Source organism: Peromyscus eremicus, chromosome 4 (genome assembly GCF_949786415.1).
Source record: "Peromyscus eremicus chromosome 4, PerEre_H2_v1, whole genome shotgun sequence".
NCBI classification, from domain to species: domain Eukaryota; kingdom Metazoa; phylum Chordata; class Mammalia; order Rodentia; family Cricetidae; genus Peromyscus; species Peromyscus eremicus.
Genome location: NC_081419.1, coordinates 11,346,749 through 11,359,634, shown reverse-complemented (window position 1 = coordinate 11,359,634; position 12,886 = coordinate 11,346,749). Strand labels below are relative to the sequence as shown.

General features: G+C 45.1%; 1 protein-coding gene across 5 annotated transcripts in view; it reads right to left on the bottom strand.

Moving 5' to 3' along the window:
- Positions 1-226: 226 nt before the first annotated feature.
- Rabgap1 (RAB GTPase activating protein 1) overlaps positions 227-12,886 on the bottom strand; it is a 129,411-nt gene continuing 116,751 nt past the window's right edge. For all 5 annotated transcript variants that reach the window (XM_059260190.1, XM_059260189.1, XM_059260191.1 and 2 more), the window contains 7 exons: positions 12,637-12,729; positions 12,127-12,237; positions 5,568-5,672; positions 4,746-4,829; positions 4,258-4,329; positions 2,903-3,100; positions 227-1,783 (listed from right to left, as the gene is read on the bottom strand). In XM_059260190.1, the coding sequence (XP_059116173.1) occupies positions 1,661-1,783; positions 2,903-3,100; positions 4,258-4,329; positions 4,746-4,829; positions 5,568-5,672; positions 12,127-12,237; positions 12,637-12,729 (786 nt within the window). In that variant the 3' untranslated portion in view covers positions 227-1,660. The remainder of the gene's footprint in view (positions 1,784-2,902; positions 3,101-4,257; positions 4,330-4,745; positions 4,830-5,567; positions 5,673-12,126; positions 12,238-12,636; positions 12,730-12,886) is intronic.

Genomic DNA, 12,886 nt, shown 5'->3' with positions numbered 1-12,886 from the left:
ACATAATTCTACTTTCTTCCTTAGATTTTAAGCACTGGGGTATCTCACTTGTCAACCACAGCACTGTACTTCTCAGGGAGGGCCACCTTGTACCTGTGTGTTCTTCCCCCATGTGGTTGGCACATTGCAGCTCTGCCTGATGTGCACATGTGACAGCACATGCGGTCCTGACTGCTGTTGGAGCACGGGAAAGGAACACGCAATAAAACAGCTTTGTACAAAGCAATGCCGTTTGTACCAAAATATTTAATGAATATGCTGTTAAACAAAAGAAATAGTAATACAATTTTACTGGTTTATATTTCAGTTCATAAAGTTGACGCACAAACTACCCTAGCACAATGTCCACACACCTAGTTTTAGATGGGCCTACAGCTGTTGCGGTAACTGAACAACACAGACACAGGAATTGGTGGGGGATGGTCTGGGGGAGGGCTGGCCACTTGTTTTCTCCCCACTGTAGATGACCTCATCAAGCATTAGTAAAACCAACAGGGAAGAAAAGCGACTCAAGTGCCCTTATATACAAACCCACGCCACCTCCACACAGCAGAAAGGACGAACCCCGTGAGACTGCTTGTCAGCATATCACCACATAAATTAAGTCAAAAGGTTTGTTTTTTTTTTTTTAGTTTTTAAAAAAGGTGCTAAAACCACCATCTCATAACTTTGAAGTGAGACTCCGCAGCCCATCTGACCAGTTAGATCCACACCTGCAGCTCTGGGAGAGACAGGCCAGGAGGGTGGGGACCATACAGTGTGTGTACTCTTGTGTATCTGGACACAGAGCTCAGTCTTCCTCACTTGTGCAAACGTTAGAGGGGAAGGAGCTCTTGCCAGCTTCCACAGTGGCAGGAGGAACAGGAAGTGCCTCATAACCACAGACGGCAGTGGTATAGATTATCGGCTGAGTCTGGGATTTAAACACTGTCAGTGCAGGGTACTAGGAAAGGTATCTCTATATATATTTATATATATATTTATACACACACACATATATATGTACACATGACACATTAAACAAAGTAAGAGCTGTCCACATCATGATTGATTCAGTCTTAGTCATGTGGCCCATTCCAGCCTTTTGAAGCCATTTTGGCAGCTAATGCTTCAAAAAAGAAAGAAAAAAGGACAGGACTATGAGAGTTGCATAGAATTGCTCAGAAATGTGAATAATGCCAAATCAAAACCTGTGCACTGTACTGGTTAACAAAATTAGGTGACTTGAGCCATACTACAAGACTCCTATACTCGAAAGTGCTTCTCATCTCTCTGGAGGCTTCTGCCGGCAATGAACCCCTGCCCCCAGCCTAAAGGATAAAGTGTGTGTGTATTTTTTTTTCTTGTCTTTTTTTTTTTTTTTTAAAATAAAGGGTTTAGAAAATAAAACAAAAACTAACACATTGGAGGATGCCTTAACTCCTGACTGGGCGAGGTGCTCCTACACGTCAGAGGCCTGGACAGCACTAAGAGGCAGGTGCGTGTCCAGAACATCAGTTAGGACTGTAGGAGCCCTGGCCCACTGACCTACCAACATGCTAGACAGCTCTGCCCTAGGTACATTCTGGTCCTGGAACATGTCACAGGATCACACATGTGGCCGAAGAAGGCAACCAAAGGTGGTGTGTTTTCCGGAGGTGTCTGGAGGCAGCAGCCGTTCTCAGCACGTCTCTTTCCCTTGAACTCCAGTCGCTGTCTTTATGGAGCTCAGTGTGCGGTTAAACCAGGTCTTCTTGGCTGCCTGCACCTCACTGAGGGCAAGGCCCAAGTGGTGTTCCAAGTCCTACAGAGAGAGCAGTGAGTGTGAGCCTCTGCACAGCTGAACAAGAGCTCCATCCATTTATTCTCCTCAGGCAGGGCTACAGTGCCTATGGATCTGGGAGCGTTCCTAGTAAAGCCCTTTCTTGCCTAGTCTGTTACTACGGCCTCTTGATTCACTCACTGTCAGGCATACTACCATCTAGTGAAATCCCCTGTAAATCCAAATCACTCAGTATGGCATTTGAGATGCCTTACAGCCCAGACCCACAAGCTCTCCTCTACTAGCCTTGGCACTGGTTTTCATCCCTTTCCTGAGATTCCTTACTAGGCAGGCCTCTTCTCCCTTAGGTTGTGGTCTGAGCTGCTCCCTCAGCCCAGAATGCTCATTGCTCCAGTCCTTCTGCAGCTGCTCTGTCCATTCTCTGACCACAGTTTAGATACTGCTGTCTTGGTGATGACTTTTTGATTGTGCTGGGCAGTCCCACAAACCCTCTCCCAGAATCTAGGGCAGAACCTGACAGAAGTAGATGTGTCCATTAATGGCCTGTGACATGGGAGAGCTGGTCTGAAGTTTTAGACCTGAACCAGGTTCCTGCCACTCATGCTGCTCCAGTGATAAGGATGGCTGGAAACTAATATAAATTAGGAAATATGCCCAAGGTCACAAAAGCAGTTAAGTGAGAGGTTAGGACAAAAAGGTTTGCATTTGTTAAGCCCTCATACCCACGTATGGCCCTTCCTACATAATATTTTTATACTCAATACAGCCTGACAAAGATTAGAACTCTTATTTCTATATGGACACCAGGAACCTGAGGTTAGGGTTACTAACCCAGCCTGAGTGGGGGAGCAGCCTGAGTGGGGGAGCGACAGTTTTTAAACACTAGCTCTGTGTCCCACTAGAAAGACTGAAGCTTTGGTGGTAATTCTTACTATGATAAAGTCCAGGTCCTTAGGTCAGGCTAAATGGTTCAACATGCTCTGGTAGGTAAAAAGGATAGTGTTCTACCCAGAAGGGCTATGGTCACAGTTTAAGCAATGGACATGACATCGAAACCACAAAGGTAGTTTCTGGGGTCTCTAGCCCACACCAGGAATCTGGACTGCGAATGGAGGGTGTGCCTTCACGCACTGCTGTTACCTGGATCTTGCACTCGGCTTCTACCAACTGCAGTTTGGTCTGTGCCAGTTCCAGCTCCATCTCCCGTAGCTGGTTCTTGAGTGTCTCTTTTTCTTCATCCGTGTCCTCGTCAGAAAGCCCCTTGACGGAGCTGGTGCCCTTCACTCGCCCTTCTTTGTTAAAGAAGTCTCGGCAGCGGTCACAGTCATCTACCTTTTGCTGAAGTGAACACCAAAAGTAGAGAGCCCCAAAAGATGGCACCTGTCAGATACTGCACGTGCCTCAGTGTCTCTTGTGAGTACTAGAAAAGCCTGTTTTTCTTGGGAAACTGTCAGCAACCTACTTCGAAGACTGCCTGGTTGGTGTTCCATACCAAAAGCAGTAAGAATACCCCTTCTTGACCTGCTGTACACCGTGAGGAGTGCTGGGGTAAGAGAACAAAGGCTCACGTACAAGGACCTTCACGAACTGGGCATAGAGACATACTATCCAACTAGGAGCAGTGGGATACGGTGGTCAGTGCTTGTTCAGGGGAGCCTGATAACATGGGAGAATGGGTAAATACTAATACTAGTATAAAGAAGTAGGGTACAAAAACTGGATATAGATGCTGGAAAAATGGCTCAGTAGTTAAGAGCATGTAATACTCTTCCAGAGGACCTGAGCTTGATTCTAGCACTACATCAGCTGCCTCACAACTTCTTACAACTCTAGCTCTAGGGGTAATACAATGTCTCTGGCCTCCATAGGCACCTGTGCTCAAATGCAATTACCTGACCTACCCCCATAAACAACTCAATAATGAAAAGAAAAATTGTAATTATTAAAAATATAAAAAATTATTAAAAATAAAAAATAAAAAGGTATGTAAAATAGTCACAGATATTTTACATTTCACCAAAACAGGACTGCCACTGGGAAATTCTATTATACCACCAAAAAAAAAAAAAAAAAAAAAAAATCCATATTCCAAATTTAGAGATGTAAATGTTTAAAGAACACCTAATTGGGATGAATGTAATTTTATATTTTAAACTAAGACCAGGAAAGACTGAAGACTATGCAACACAGTGTTAACTGCGGTGTGAGGGGGGTTTAATTCATCCAGAGTCTGCAGAACAATGAAGCAAGAATCTCCACCTCAAGCAACACTTGGTGCAGCTTTCCTGATGATGTTTATGACAGGAGTCCAAGTGTGAGGTCTAAAGCCAAGGCACATTTGGTCTCATTCTTAATCCTTCCAGAGGAAACAGATTCAAGCCTGTGACAGGCAGTTTATCTGGACTGCTCAGTCTGGTTCACTTGGACCTGTGTGTCAAGGATAGGCCATAATATGAACTAGAGGGTATGAAATCTGCTTAGTCAACAAGTCTTACCCGAATTTTCTCAATTTCCGTTTTATTGGCTGTCTGTTGCTTCTCCAGTCTTTCACTCAATTGAGAACAAATCTAAAGGAAAAAAATAAAAGGTTCAATGTCACCTACGTGTTGGACTTTGAATAAATTATATTCTAGCAGCAGCTGGAATACGCTGTGATTGGACAGGTGAGGTTGACACACTCACAGATGGGAACTGGCCTGCACGTTCTGTATAGGCCACTGTGTATAGAAGGGAACAAGTTCAGTATGGTTCTGTGTTTGTTAAATTGTATCAGCCTTGGAGGGGTGATCTGCCAAAATTCAGACACACGCTAGCACTCTTCCAAGCATGCCTAATGGAAACCCAACAATCTTCCCAGGCTTGCTTAGTTCACAAGTGAGACTGAGGTAAGAACAGGAGCTTGATGCCAGTGTGCTTCTGCACTGAGGCCAGAGTGCAGTCTCCCCACCATGTCCCCAGCCCAGGCCCTGGTAAAGGAACTCACCTGCTTATAGTCACCAATGATAGAGCTGTTTTTTTTAATCTCTGATTCTGCCTTGTCAAGTTCCCGGCGGCACATTTCCTTTAACTGCACATTAAAGAAAAGTGAACGTTTTAAGTGAAAAAGGAAGCTCGGTGACTGTGTAGTGCTGAGCCTTCCAAAAAGTGCCTCACCTAACTCTGGCTGGGTTTAGTTCCCCCCACATCCACCTCCTCCTCCTCTCAATACAACACTAATCTTCTGTACTGAAAGACAATAGAAGGAGAAAAGTAACACTTCAAAAAATGCTTGTGCTCATGTCCAGTGGGGCTTCTGCCGAAGTCAGTTCAGCACTGTACAAGAGACAATGCAGGCCACACAGATGGAAAACCTCAGGAAGAGAGGGCAGTGTTACACAGGCCTCTGAGCTTGGTCAGGCTCACCCTCGCCAGTCCTGTCTGAGACAGTAGTTGTGGAGGTTCTGCAGGTGTGCAGAGGGAGGGGGTAGGAGCTTGTTCTGGGTCCCACTGCACTCTCAGCTCTCACAGTGTATGACAGGCACCGAGGACAAGAGCAGGAGTACTGAACATTCTGAGATGCACCCTCTCCTGCAGACACTAGCACTCTCCCCTTGCTTTCCATGCAGATATACAGGAGCCTCTCCTACCTCAATGATACACTAACTCATGCTTTAGTTGTTAAGAACCATTATGTTTTAGAGAGGAAATAAAAAAGGCCTTTGAAAATTAACCAAAGCCACTGTCCAGGTTCTCCAGTGCTGAGAGGTTCTAGCTGAACCCACCAGTATTTGCAAAATGCAGGTGTATGGAGCAAGGATCCCCTCACCTGTGCAGACTCCTCTTCTAACCGCCTCTTCTCGTCCTCTGCATCAATCAGCTTCTGTTTGGTCATCAGCAGCTCCTTGTTCAGTGCATCTCCCTTTTCCTCTGCCTGAAACATTGAGGAGATGCCATCACTGAGCACTCAACTAAGCTCAGAATATGACAGGGCAGTATTCCATTTAAGAAAGTAGGAAAAGCCAATCCAGACAGGAATGATAGCTCAAGTCACACCTAGACTACTTGAAGTGTGCGATAGTACAGCGCAGTGGTGAGGAACTGAGCTTTGGACTTGTCTCAAATCTCATAGTTGAGTGACTCTCGGCACATGAATAAGTTACTGAGACCCTTTCTAAGCTCCAGGCTCTCCAGCATAACATGTAATCAGTATAGTGCCTATGCTAGAGTGAACACTGGAATGGTAGCTGTGAATTCTAATACAATTTTTTCTTGTGCATCCAAACAGTCCTGCATATGTGTTCTTGCTAAAGTTATTCAATAGAGAAGGCTGCTTCCTTCAGGCATGCTGTATCATTTTGAATGGCCATATTCCACCCTAGTCTTTTTTTCTAGCACACACAAATGTCTGGTGAGTAGAGATGTGAATCCCAGGGGGAAATTCCTGTGGGTCCTGACTCTGATCCCTTCACAGACAACTGCAGAGTGTTTATCGTGCTGGACATCGGTCAAGGAAGCTAGGGGGATGGTCTTTTCTGGTTCGTTCCTAGACAACTTTCCCAAGCTTCTCTGACATTAAACAGTGTTGATTCCAATCTTGGGCTTCCCATGTGTAACTGAGACAGGCATGACATGAGCGCGCTCAGTTGATTGTTGATTACTTACAGACTGCTGGCATAAACAGAGGTGCGTGCTGCCCTTTCCAGTGACAGTTCACGACTTCCTCCTCCATTGCAAACCCAAGAGGCAGTCACAAGCAAAATGGAGACACCAGTCAAGGAGACAGTAAGGAGAACACAGCTGGTTGAGAGCACTTGAGCGCTGCATGGAGGAGGTGACTCAGTGTCAGCCAGGGGAAGAGCTGATCCAGCTATAGGCTTTGCTTCCACAGGAGCAAGGGCGGGGGCGGGGGGGGGGGGGTCCTCTCCTCAGCTCCCACAAGCCAGGTGGCAGAGTTAGACTCTCCAAAGCACGTGTTCCACCACTCTAGCTGACTCTGAGCACTGTGCTGATGGGAACATGCGCTGAGGCTACTGGACTGCCACAGCCACAGTCCTCTGATGGGACCCCACTTGCTGCAGTTACTCTGTTTACATAAGCAGCTGAGATGAGACCATCTGGGGATAATATATATATAAATCCAGGCTTCTACTTCTAGTCATGAAGGGTGAATAGAACCAGATTCCCCTTCCACTGTAATCAAAAAGCTGAAAAACATCTGGGAAACAACTGGTCCCTAGGAGGGAAGTAGAAACCATGTATGTTCTCCTATCATTGGGGCTTCTGTCAGAAGAATGATGTCTTAGACATCAGAGAATAAATGTCTAAAAGATTAAGGGTCCTGGGTGGTTGAAGTGGCAGAAGCTGTGGGCCAGAGAGAAGTCACAATAGTCTATAATGTGACTGATGGAAGACCAAGCAAATACCTAATTAAACAAAGGATGCAGCAAAAGAGAAAAAAAATCAAGATAGAAAACAAATTTCTATCTAGATATAACAAAGACAAGAGGTGTGTTAAAAGGAGAGGTAGATGCCTGCCATGCAGCACACACAGACATAAGAGCAATGAGGATTGCTGTGGCCATTCCATAAGGAAGGAGACAATGGAAACACATGTAGATGCTCCCACTACATAAAACTCTGTAAGTTGGAAGTAAAATAAGTAAATAGCTAACAGGGCTGTCCTTATAAAGACAGTGCTTACCCAGCTTCATAATTTTAAATGATGATTTTTAAAAAGGTTTGCAGTAATCTTTAAAACCTTTAAGATAGTAGAAAATATATAGATTAAATCTCTACAAAATAGAAAGAAATTAGCTCAAAACAGACATTAACAGAACAGTAAAACAAAAGCTGGTTTTTGGAAAGACCAGCCTTACTGATAAACAACCAATCAGGTGACGTCAGGAGTGCAAAAGGAACATTGCTATAGATGTATGAGCAATCAGCAGCAGCTGCAGAGCCACACGCTCGGTCACTAAGGACAAGGTTCTTAAAGACAGACATGAAACCAAGACCAGCTAAGTGGCACACACCTATAATCCCAGCATTTGGGGGAACAGAAGAATGGGAACTACCCCAACTCCAGGCTCTAGTCAGCTCACAATTTCCTGAAAAGTAAGTTGTAAGCCTCACAACCAAGTTTACTAAATCACAAGTTCAAGGCCCACGTGGACAATTTAGTAAGGCCCATCTCAAAACAAGAAATAAGAAGAGCTCAGTTGCAGCTCAGGCATGTGTGAAGCCCCATGTTCAATTCTTACTATTATAAAACAAGGATGAAACTTAACTGGGACTTATAGGAATGTAAAGTTAGTTTACATCATGATGTAACAAGTTAACAAAACTAAGAAAATATATCTTGCCATTATAACAGATGCAAGAAAAGCGTGTGACAAAATTCAACAGAATCATGACAAAACTGAGTTTCTCTGTTCCTCAAAGTTGCTCCCAAAACTAATAGCAAAACGAAGCCATATCACCTGCTCTCTATCCAGCACTACTCTAAAGACCTTAGCAAGTACAGCAGTAGAAAAGGCAGAAGAACTGAAGTCTTCATTCAGAGATACAACAGTGTGTGTGTATGCAGAAAACTCAAAAGAAAAATAACCACCAACCTCCCCCACCTCGACTAGACTATCAGATTTTGGCAAGGTATGGCACAAAATTACCTGTATTTCTAGAAATCAGCAATCAACTACTGGAAAGTACAATTAAGAAAACACCACCAGCCAGGCAGTAGTGGTGTACACCTTAAATCCCAGCACTTGGGAGGCAGAGGCAGGTGGATCTCTGTGAGTTCGAGGCTAGCCTGGTCTATAGAGTGAGTTCCAGGACAGCCAGGGCTACACACAGAAACCCTGTCTTGAAAAACCAACCAACCAAACAAACCCATCACCATTTGTAACAGAGTGAAACAGGGACAAGTCTTGTGCTGAGAGGAACTGAAGGCATGTTAATACAGAGGTGACATGCCACAGGCTGAGTGAGGGCTCAGCTGCTGCTCACGTGTCAAGCCTTGCCACAAATTGACAGATTCCATGAAACATGGTTAAAATCCCAGAAGGCATCTATTTCTAGAACCTGGCAAACTGATTGAGAGTTTTATAGAAATACAAAGGACTTAGAACAGCCAAATAAGTTTTAAAAAGAACAAAGCCAGATGACTTAAATGACTTCATTTTAAGATTCTATAATATATATAATATATAATATAAAGCTTCTGTCCTGGTATAAGGATGGAACAACTTGAGTGTCAATTAGACCAACTAAGGAAGGGTCAGCTGATGTTTGACAAGGGGGCTGAGGTGCTATAGCAAAGTCTAGTAATGGGTTGGCCCAGCGCCCAGCTCCCAGCTCCTATGCTGCTCTTTGCTCCGATGCCATACTGTCTCAAGGCAGAGGAGCATCCGTGCTACAGGGGACTGAGACAGTGCCACAGCCCCATGTCAGGGACCTTCTATAGGTTCCCTCTTCTTGCAACCCCAATGTTACAATTGTCACACCAGTGCACAGAGGAGAAAGCTTTTCTGGGGTCACCGAGGAGTTAAATGACTAGACATTTCTCCACAGTTGTAAACAGCACAAAGAGGCAGATAACAACAAAGACAACAGAGGTATGAGGACAGATTCAAAAGGAATGAACTTCTTTTAAAGACTGAGCCACTGAAGTCACAAGACTGTGAGAGTACCCCAACTTCTTCACATCCCTTTCAGTGATGGCACTAATCAGGGACGATGAATTGGGAAAGGGTGTCTGCTCAGAACTGCGGGGGCTGGCACAGGCTCCTGATTCCTACTTGGCACGGCTCCTATTGCCAGCCGGTTAGCCTGCTTAGAGTGTAAGCACTGGATTCAGGCCGTCTGGGTCTCACCATGATGACTGCTCTGCAACTACCTGGAAAACCTGTGTTGCTTCCACTTGGTCCTGGACACTGGGCTGTTTTGTATAGAGTGCCTGGAACAAGGCCTACCACCCAACTGTGCCAAAGAAACGCTAGCTCTTATGGATCAGACTCACTAATCTTCAGCTTGTGCTTGTGATGTAGTCACAACATCAGATCATAGCTCCTTGGCTGTTTCTGTATCTATTATGGAGACAGTCTGATATCACAGGAAAGATCTCAGGCATTCTAGTGAGTTCCAGAGCTCTCTAGCTTTCTGGATATCTTTACCCTCTGCACCTCATAATTATTAAAAACACAATTCTTAGCTTGGTGTGAAGGTGCACTTGAGAGCAGAGGCAGATGGATCTTTTTGAGTTCTAGACCAGCCTGGTTTATATAGAAAGTTCTAAGCCTGTTCTAAGCTCCATAAGATCCTGTCTCAAAAGGGAAAACAACAACAACAACAACAAAAACCAACAACATCCTTCTTTCCTGGAGGAGGTAAGGTAAGAGATTAGCAGAGCTCTGTGAAGTGCTGTAACTGTGTCTGTGCCAAGGGAGAAACTGCTACAGTTTTCATTGTTTCTACTTCAGGTCTCAGGAACATAGCCTGGTTTTCTGACTACAGTGCCAGGATAAGACATCTGAAAAACAGGTTTACACTGCTTAGAGACAGGCTTAAGAATCCAAGTCCAATTGAGTGGTAGTGGTGCACCTGCCTTTGAACCCAGCGCTAGGGAGGCAGAGGCAGGCGGATCTCTGTGAATTCAAGGCCAGCCTGGTCTACAGAGTGAATTCCAGATTCCAGGACACCCAGGGCTTCACCGAGAAAGCCTGTCTCAAAAAAAACAAACAACCCCCAAAACAAAAATGTAAGTCTAGAGTTTACCACTGACCATGAGATGACTGCTGTCACTGGTTCTTACAGAGTAGAAAAATGCCACAGCTCAAGCTGATGCCCTTTGGCCAACCTGCCACTGCTGTACCTTTGGGACTCTTCTCTACTTTTACTTCCTTTCTGCAGCACCATCCACAGCTGGCAGGAAGTGTGAGGTGAGCTCTGCAGCCCTGTTCACTTACACCAGCTCCCTCTCCTCTCCAGGCAGAAATGCCTGAGCAGGGACAACTGTGTGCACCTGACAAGCAGGCCTGTGGCAGTATGGCAGTGAGAGCCCAGGTGCTGTTCACAGGGAGCTAATGGCCTTGAACTGTTCTCACTGCAGCTGGGGAAATGTCTGCTAGCAGCCGGGATTCTGACCCACTGCTCTTTGCAGGCTTTTTTTTTTTTTTTTTTTTTTTGGCTTTTCGAGACAGGGTTTCTCTGTAGCTTTGGAGCCTGTCCTGGAACTCACTCTGTAGACCAGGCTGGCCTCAAACTCACAGAGATCCTCCTGCCTCTGCCTCCCAAGTGCTGGGATTAAAGGCATGCACCACCAACGCGTTTTTTTACAGTATGCCAAATTATGCAATCCCGACTCTACCTGGGCCACAGCCATAGACCTCAGTGTCCAAGGTGAACAGAGAGCAGACTAGGTGATTACAGCCAAGGTCTGTCTGAAATTTTCAATTTCTGAAGAAAATGAAAAAGAACCAGCAGATACTGCTATATTTTCCTTTAATGTTTTAATGACTCTGCGAAACTAATGAAAGTGTGTGTTTTCAAGGAAGTATATGACATGCACACTGTTTGTACACTTGGATGGATGTCAAGGACTTTCTAAAGTTCATATTCTCTCTAAGGATAGAATATATATATATATGAATGTGAGAGGCCTAAGTATATTGCTAGGATCTTGGCAAACCAACAAAGAAGTCATCTCAGGGTATTTGGTGATTAAATCCAGGGACTTAGAAAAACTGTAGTTCAGGGGCCATATTCAACCTATCTCCAATTTTCGTAAATAAATTTTTATTAGACAACAACCATGTTTATTCTTTTATCTGTGAACTGTTTTTGTATCAATGGTGGAATCAACTAGCAGCAATAAAGACAAACATTATTATCTTGCCACAAAATAAGTCTGCCGATCCTGCGCCATGAATGAGACTACTTCTTCAAAGGGAAGCTCGTGGCACAGAAAGCAGAGAGCCGTTCTGTCAGGACGAGGGAGACAGACAAAACTTGAGTGTCTGCTGGTAGACGGCTGCTCATCACTGAACGGATTCCCACTAGCAGCAGCGTCACTCAGCAGGCCCTCAACGGGAAGAGGAACAAAACCTCTGTGCATCTTAGTGTGGACTCTGGGAAGCTCTGATGAATGCTGCTAACCAACAGCATGAGAATTAGTAAGGCCCTCCCCCCAAACAAACAAACAAGCAAACAGCCCTCCACTACCTCTCAATGTCTGGGAAAACAGGCAGGCTTGGTGAGCACATGTGGAGGGTGGATGGCAGGCCAGCACAGCGGCTCCCTGACAGGGCAGGGCTGACGGAAACCACAGCCGTCAGCACTGAGGTCGGCGTCACTGCCGTGAGCCGTCTCCTCCCATCTGTCACACTTACATTATCTAGGTCCTTCCGCAGTGCAATCTTGCTGGTGACCAGCTCATGAGCCAAGTCATCATTTTCCTGTTCCAACCTCATGTTAGCTTCTTGTAGCCGCCTATTCTCCCGCTGTAGGAGGGAAAGAAGTAGGTTATGGACATCAAAAACAAATCAAATGGAAACGATAGTTTCTCAAGGGCCAAGCTTCAAAAAAAAAGTCTCCAAGTCCTGTAAGGCGTACACCATCACCGGCCAATCCAAACATTTTTCTCAATAAACAATTTCTAGTTTTCTGTCTCCACAAAGACACACACGACTAACTGAAGTGGCCGTGTTCAGCAGCTCTCTCTGGCTGACTGAGGAAAGAATAAGGAACTTGGGCAGCTGCTTTGGAGCAGAACAGCTGTTATTTTCTCATATGCAAACTCAGTCTGAAAACCAGCCTTGAAACAGTGGAACTGAATTTTTTTTTTTAAAAAGATTCAATAAAGCTAGTTACGGCCTATGAAGTAAAGGCTGTATACGAACCTCAAACCGCTCGATGGGGTCTTCCTGTTGGGCCTGCTGCTCCCTCATGGTGTGGTACTCCTTCTCATACTTCTTCAGCTTCTTCTGGCTAATCTGCCAAGGAAGTCACAGCACAGATGAGGAACCTGACGGTGGAGGTGCTCACTGCCACTGACCTGGGCAGACCCAAGTACTGTGGACATGGTGCTTACTACATTGGGATGCAAATCTTCACAGACCAATATAAGCCCAAGACTCCATCAGGGATATT